This window comes from Cibotium barometz, chromosome 29 (assembly GCF_041138505.1).
Source record: "Cibotium barometz isolate CiBa-2024 chromosome 29, ASM4113850v1, whole genome shotgun sequence".
NCBI lineage: Eukaryota > Viridiplantae > Streptophyta > Polypodiopsida > Cyatheales > Cibotiaceae > Cibotium > Cibotium barometz.
This window is the reverse complement of record NC_141074.1, coordinates 48,847,177-48,855,300: the sequence shown is the minus strand read 5'-3', so window position 1 is coordinate 48,855,300 and position 8,124 is coordinate 48,847,177. Positions and strand designations below refer to the sequence as shown.

Here is an 8,124-nt window from a genome sequence, read left to right as displayed (position 1 = left end):
TATTTGATCAAGTTTTTCTTTTGATTACAACTTTGATAATTTGTGACTATGTTTTAATCACCACATATATTTTTTTGTGTTATTGAGTATGAGAAATCTTTTATCAAAGCTGATAAGCAATGCGAGTCATGCCTCTTTGAAGATGAATAACTTTGTTTATTTAAAATTTTCAAAAATTAATATCTTAAACTCTAATAATAGCCAAAATAATATGACAATGAGATCTCCCTCTTAGAGATTGGATGTTGTGATGCCTCTTTTTATTTTCATGGTCCATGACCTATTGTTAAAAGAAATGATGGAATGTTTGTTAAATTACATGTTATTGAAGTTGGAATCAAAAGATAATGTTTTGGAGACATTGCAATAAAACTTTTGACCATTTCGGGACTGAGTTTTGAATATGGTTTAGAATCACGAAAAAGTGTTAAACATGAAATTTATAGGTAGTTTTGAATTAAGAACCTTTGCTTTACTAAACCTTGTCTAATTCCATCATTTTAAAATTCTTAAAAAAACATGCGAGATAAGTTGATTTGACAAATTACTTCAACAAAGTGTGATATTAGGGTCAAACTCAAAACTCACCATGGCATGTAGGAAGGTCATTAATGCTTTTATTAACACATGATCAAGTTGCATACATCTTCACCAACCCATCGTGCCAAGATAATTTCACATCCGCAAATACATCAAAAACAGCAAGATGCTTGAATAACTCAAAATCTAGAAAGAATTTGGCAAAATTTCTTTAGAGAATTGTGTTTGGTGGTGTTAAAAGGGGTTAACTGGGCTAAAAACCCACCACCACATGGAAATTTTGTAGAATTTTTTTTTTTCATCGTGGTGGTGAGTTTTTAGCCTATTTGATCCCTTTCGACACCATAACACACTTCTCTAAAGAAACTTTCCCAAAATCTTTGTAGATTTTGAGTTATTCAAGCATCTTTGCTCTTGTTTTATGGTGTTTCTAATGCTAGGAGTTTTAACACACTCTCTTCATGGTCTCCCAATCAAAGGAGGTTGATTGGTAGAAATCCCAAATGCCATGTTATGATTCAAAAAGTAATTAAAAATGGCTAAAACCTTCATGAAGTTGTGTGCAACATTCTCAAATACTATGTTTTGGATTTTGTAAGTCAAACTTGACCAAAGGAAGGCTCATGATAGTGTTGAGTGCAACTTAAGAGAGGGTATTAAAAATTCAACTAACATCACCGATAATATAGGTAAAGTAAAGAGAATTAATTAAAATTCATGCTCTTGATTTACATGTTCAAGGTTTCAACCTTTATTCCCTCTTATATAGAATTGAGTACAAGAAGTTTAAAATCAACTCTTGTACAATCTAACAATAACTACAATATTGTTCACAATAGCGTGAAAATGCAATACACCAAGTTAAAGCCCCAAATCCACCATGAACGCCACTTCAATATGAAGCATATTCTGCACACTAGAAAGGCCTAAGTTATATAAGCACACATAAAATCAAAGAAAATCATAACCTCACATGCATCATTTAGCCTATTATCTATTGCATAGTATCTAAGCCATAACTTATTTATCCATAATCTTAATAGAAAATCTTCCCTTAGCTACCTACAATTATCACATTCGCAATTCAATAACATGTCAGATTTCTCTAAAACACTCTTTACCTTCAAGTACCATTTTAGAATCTATCAAGATCATCATCAGTAAAACAAGCCTTAAAGTTGTTATTAAACCAATTAGTAACAAACCTTTCGAATCTTTGTTTTGAAACTTTCTTCCATTATATCATCAACACCCATAAGGGTTAAGTGCTCTTGGAACATTCACTATATGCTCTAAAACTTATTTATATTGATGACTTCCATGGAAGGAAAAAGCAAGGTGCATCTTGTGACCTGTGGGGAATTGGGGAGAAAGAAGCAAGGAGGAGAAACCTTAGGAGAAGGCTATAGATGTTGCAAAATTTGAAAACATAGAGATAAGAGGACGAAGGAATGAGCACATTGTGAGATGGGATGTGGAAGGTTTCGAAGAAGCAACCAAGGAGGAGAAACCTCAGGAGAAGAATATAGATACTACAAAACTTGAAAACATAGAGATGTGAAGAGAAATGAAGGGGCACCTTATGAGTTGGGCTTTGGAGTCTTGGGAAGAAGGAAGCAAGGAGGAGGAACCTTAGGAGAAGACTATGGGAAAAGGCTATAGATGTTGTAGAACTAGAAAACACAATGATGTGAGGGGTTGGGCTATATAATCATGGAAGGAGGACGCAAGGAGAAGAAAAGCTATAAAAGCTTGAAAAACCTGAATTTATAGAGATCTAAGAAGAAATCATGGAGAAAAGACTTGAAAACGAGGATGCAAGAAAGATTTTTAAACAAATTAAGGTTACTATGGAGGCAAAAAAACACATAGTGGAAGCTTAGTCTTGTAATTGTAATAATTTTTTCTAGGTGAATTTCTAGAAGTTACCCAATCACTAACGTAAAAGAACTGCATGTGGATTAATACATTTAATTGTGAAGGAAAGCTCATATAAATTATGAAATTGTCAAGAAGAACTTATCATCTGCCAATGGGCAAAACTATATCTCCCTTGGAAGAATACTCACTTAAAATTTATGGGTGTTGGGTGTAAGCGCCTAGTCCTCCTAGCAAGAGACACGTGGCAAGTGGTTGCTTGACTTCTCCCATAAGCAAAGGCATATACTGTGTTTGCATGCTCATTGCTAACCAAGGTCCTTAATACTAAGCACAAGAAGGAAATGGAGAGAAGCAGTGGTGGTGCTAGCTGCTGGGAAAATGCATCCTCCCCTCTAGACTACCCGAAGAGAAACATCGTCCAACCAACCCTTTGTATAGAGACTACTCTATGGTAAAATCTCCTCCGACAATCCATGAATCTACATATGGAAACCATTTTTCCAATTATTTCTAAAGACAAACTCTCTCTTCTCTAAAGTTGGAGACATAGGTGTTAATTAAGCACACCAATCTTGACATCTTGCAATAGAAATATCCATGACACTCTAGCATGCTCGGAGCAATGATCAAGAGGCTATGGGGTAGGAAACTAGGATGCAATTTTCACCCCTAGAGCCCACTACTTGCCTGGCTCACTTCAATGTCTGGCATCATGATTAGATGGGAAGGATATCAGTGACGCCTCCAGTGTGTAAAGTGTAAAGCTAAACTAGCTAATAGCATGCTTTCAATGACACCTAGTCTTTGAATATTCCAACTACAAATCCTAATGGGATTGAAACATGAATCAGCAGCCAGACCTCATGTTCCTCCTTTCAAGTAGATTCCACCATTCGCAAGGCTGTCGAATTCAACGGACTTTGAGAGAACTTAAGGGAAACATCTTCAGCACATTATCATCAAACGCTTCACAGACTTGCAAGTCATTATGGACAACCACATCTTGCCAATAATCCAATCATAGAGAGAGGTTATTTTTTGGATGGTTCAGAAGACATATTTTGATGAGGACTAGACACCCTGCTCAAAAGAGTTTCATCCAAGAGGTCAGGGGCTTTTGTGTTGATTTAAGTAGAGGTATCCTTCAAGGAGAGTGATGGGGTAACAATTGTTCATATGGGTGAGAACACTTGGAAAGAGATGGTTCAGATATTTGCCCGACAGGCTAAATTCTGGTTCAGGGTTTGAACTCAAGTCCTCAAAAAAAGAGGCCACAAACTAAACAGGCACACCCTAGAAAACTTCTTTCAGAATGATGATAATAAGTCGAGCTGCTGGCACACCATGAATGACACTCTAGGTCTCTAGCTCCTTAAGGCTGGTAACAGTGCTGATGGAGATTGACATTTGAAAGTGTGCTTCTGTAGCCCAATGAAGGCAATTGCAACGCTTCTTCAGTGAGCTTGAATTTAAAAATTAGAGGTTTGTTTGGTGAGTTTATAGTTGAAGGTTGTGGCCATACAGCGAGGTTCACACCCTCATTTCATAATGTAGGAAATGCACTTGAATTGAAGCCAAAAGTTTTTTTTTTCCAGTAAACACCTTATGAACTGCTGCTTCATTTCGGTGTAGGGTTTGTACCCATTGCAATCGGTGTTAAGGTTTCCATGAGTGCATGTGTGAGGTTAACATCATTCATGCCACATCATCAATGGGCATCAGGCCCAAGACAGCCCCATACCGCTACACAAATACCCTTACAGAAGACCCCTCAGTGTGGAAGACAGCCTTCCTCACGTCTGGGGACTCTAGCAGCCTACCAAATGATGTCCTGCCCTGCTGGACATCAAACATCTTTTCTTCCTGCAAACTCTGCACATGCTTCACAACAAGGGGTCAAAGGCACAAAAAGGAACGTGGGAGCAGACTGTTCACTGGGGCTGAATGGGAGGCTGAAGTATTGGTATTGAAAGCACTTTCCACTAATTAGCCCTTATACCCTACCTCATACTTTAATAACACCTAATATTGCAGTCTCAATTCACAAATTAACGAGGGAATCTGGACTACATTTTGTAGTACCATTCTAAAATAGCAAAATCATTCCAATCAAAAATCACATGGTTTTAAATTCTGCATCTCCTCTTGAAGTTCGAAGTTTTACAAATTGGTCATTAGGATGATTATGGGGCAGGTAAGTGCAGGCCACGAGGGGCTGGAGCAGGAACAATTACCCAACTTAAGATCTGGGAGCTCTGCCCACAAAGCTTGAACTCACCCCTATAGTATGTATTAATATATATTCTCATTTACATATGTATATGTAAGTACACATATGTTTGTATGTATGTATATTCACACACACACACACACACACACACACACACACACACACAAAAAGTGAGCTTTGTACACTCATACGTATATGTTGTATTTTCGTAAATATATAAATGTCTCTGTATAACAAAAGTGTGTACATGTATGTCAAACGCTCACACACATTCATGAGAGAAAATTACTTACAGACAGCGAGAGAGAATTTATGTTACTTCACTCATAAAATCAAGACATAACCTGGATTCCAAATCAAAAAAACTAGTCAAGACCCAGATTCAAGAATTGTACTGAGCAACTCTTTGCCACATAAGAATCATGTAAAGCCTGCTGGGCTGGCTATTATGTTGAGAAACCTCTCTCTCTCTCTCTCTCTCTCTCTCTCTCTCTCTCTCTCTGTCTATGGTTTTCGTATCTACATAAGCATCAAATGCAGTCAAACTTGACTAAGACTAGGGACACCTCTCTCTCTACCTCTCTCTCTCTATCTATCCATGAAGCAAAATTGCTTCACCATTAGACCTGACACCAACAATGGACACAAGAGTTTGCAATGAGCCACAACTGTTCAAAATCTCAAAGCTGTTATCCTCAAACTACACCAAAAAGATGTCATTCGTATGTGAGTATGAAGTCTGAACTTGCAGATCAACCTAAAGGATGGCATTTAACAAAATTTGGCCAGTAGTTTCACAAGCGTCAGCACCCATGGACCTCCACACGCCCCCATTCAGGAGCATAGGCTTAGGCAACAACAAGGAGGCAATGGGCCCAGGGAGAAATCAGCTCAGGATTAATTACCCAGGAAGAGAGGTAAAATTAAGCAAGTCAAGACAATGGAAGGAATGAATAAATGCCTACCACATGGAGATGACCAATTAAGCTTAAAATCAAACGTATCTGCCTCACCTTCGCAATCTCTCATCTTGCAAATAACTATCGACAACCATCCAGGTTACATCCCCCCCTACCTCCACCATACATCATACGTGCAGCATAGAAATAAAAGACGGCATAGACTAATACCTTGAGATATATGTATGGTTCTCGTGTAAACAACCCACCATCTATCAAGAAAATATAAGTTGGCTAGAATAACATAAGAATCACATGATGTACTACATAATGTTTTGAATTACTAACTGTCACAATAAGCAATGATTCAGCGATAAACAACTTAAAGGACTTCAGCATCACAGGCATGATGTTAAGGTCCATATTTGGGGGCTCATGAAGGCATGCCGTAAGGCAGCCTGCTAAGGAGAATTCAGACAGAGCTCCATGATGATTCACCGGTGTACGACATACCCTGCGCATAATTCACAGACAAACAACATACAAGAATGATTCTATGCAATGCAAATCACCTATGTAAGTGGAGTATGAAGTGACTGCATAACATTTACAGCCTTAAACTTTGCTGCGAGAGCGGCTACAAGCTGTTAGAAGAGATACAACCATATGGACAACATCCATGAGAGTACCAAGCAGTAATAGCATGAGAGGTTGCAACAGTGGTGGCGCCTTGGATATACAAAAAACAAAACAACTACACAGGAACTACGCTTGCAAATGAGTTAAGGCAAATAGGGTGCAGGTAAAATATGGGTACTTAGCCATGGGCGAGATCACGATGGGATGCTTCTAATCTTCGTAGACTCTGCACTCGTCGGCCTCCGGGGCTTCCTTGCAGAACGCCTCCAAAGGGTCTTTATTCTCGGCGGTCTGGGCGCGCTTGTGGGCGATCTCGGCGCTAAGCTCCTCCACCTCGTCCCAGGCAGCCGCACACTCGCCCGACGCGTTCTCCGCCGCGCACACCTCCTCCGCCTCCTGGATGCTCTTCGACAGCTTGTCGCCTATGTTGGTAGGAGGGGTCGCCATCGCCACGGTGCGCAGCCGCAGAGGGGCGGGCGAACGCGGGCCGACGGCGACCTGCAAGCCCCCGCAACGGCCGACTTTCGAGCTCCGGAAGGAGAGAGAAGGGGTTGATGAGGGGCATGCCGGTGCTTGGAGCGAGACGCTGGCAAGGGACGCCATGGAAGCTGTGCCCAGGCAAGCAGCCAGCTCACTGTAGATACGCAGAGACCTCCCTGAAGGCAAGGTACACCACACAAGCACAATGGATGGACCAAGTAAAGATGAGAGGCTCTAAGGGGCTTGCTTGAGTGGAGTCCTTCACACCTCCACCTTGTGATTGCTACTATTATTAATGTATCTAACTAAAAGATATTTTGCCCTCTTCTCATTCCTTACGTAACCACAAGAGCCATTGCAATCTTTGGAATTTGGTGTGAGTGATCCCTCCACGTGTTGCTAAATATCTGCTTTGGAGTTTGGTGTGAGTGATCCCTCCACTTGTTGCTAAATATCGTCTAGATTCACCATGTGTTTATGGAAATGTCTTCTTGAAAGACAAATCACCGCGCACTACATCATTGGGGGAGCTTCACACATGTTCATGAGCATCATTCGCGAGGAGTTTGCTGTGCCTTTCCATGCTCATTCAGAGGTGTCTTGGAGTGTTTTTCAGAGAAAGCAAATGAACAAAGATCATAAACAAGTTTTCTTTCTCTTGGACCAACGTACTTGGTGAGCCTTATCATTAGGAGATTAAAAGTTGGTCAGCTAAGGTGCTCACAAAATCAGCCCGTGCAGGTCCAAGTTCATCCCCATGGAGGACCTCTAGAAGGCTACACGTGGAAAGGAAAGTAAATATAATGACATTGAATCCTTTGTTTAATTATGCCACAGAGTGAGAGTGATTAAGAATAATAACGCATGTATAATATTCATTTGTCAAGTAGAATACACGTTAATGAATAAACAAAAACAATTCACATACCCAAAAGTATTATACATATTAGTGCATTTGTTCTACTAGATGCTTCCCAAGTACATGAGAGATGAATGCATCTAGTTTTAAGGAATAGTCCATTGAACTATTTACCCATTAATGGATAAACAAAAATGATTCATATACACAAGATTATTTGCAAGATTATCCCCATGCACGTACCTTCATCTCCACGCATGTACGTGTATATATTCCCATCAGTTCACAACCTCCATATGCACATGCATTCATCCCCATGCATGTACCCTCATCCCTACACACATACTCGAGCTTGTGAACACATATTTCCAGGCTCACCCATGCACATACTCGAGTCTCCGAATGCACATTCCTAGGATCACTCATGCATGCATGTACCTTCATCCTTGTGCATGTGTGTGCATGTATCCCTGCTAGTTCACACGCATTCGTATGCACGTACAATCATCATCATTCACGTACTCGAGCCTATAAACACATCACGCACGTACATTCAACCGTATACACATACCCGAGCCTGTAAACATGCATGTACA

The 8,124-nt window shown here is 40.1% G+C and overlaps 1 protein-coding gene across 3 annotated transcripts; it reads right to left on the bottom strand.

The window, feature by feature from the left end:
- Positions 1-3,421: 3,421 nt before the first annotated feature.
- LOC147622293 (calvin cycle protein CP12, chloroplastic-like) lies at positions 3,422-7,009 on the bottom strand. Of its 3 annotated transcripts, none has more exons than XM_086823393.1 (2): positions 6,368-7,009; positions 3,422-4,995 (listed from the first exon to the last, which is right to left on the bottom strand). In XM_086823393.1, exon 1 carries the CDS (start codon positions 6,790-6,792, stop codon positions 6,400-6,402), a length of 393 nt encoding a protein of 130 aa, XP_086679519.1. In that variant the 5' UTR covers positions 6,793-7,009; the 3' UTR covers positions 3,422-4,995; positions 6,368-6,399. The 3 variants fall into 3 exon arrangements, with proteins under 3 accessions (XP_086679519.1, XP_086679518.1, XP_086679517.1); XM_086823392.1 differs by having other exon boundaries at positions 4,983-5,277; XM_086823391.1 differs by lacking the exon at positions 3,422-4,995 and adding an exon at positions 5,872-6,064.
- Between the last annotated feature and the right edge of the window lie 1,115 nt (positions 7,010-8,124).

What these genes read in the sequence shown, in the direction of transcription:
- LOC147622293 (XM_086823393.1), bottom strand. Translation starts at nt 6,792, where the DNA reads ATGGCGTCCCTTGCCAGCGTCTCGCTCCAAGCACCGGCATGCCCCTCA.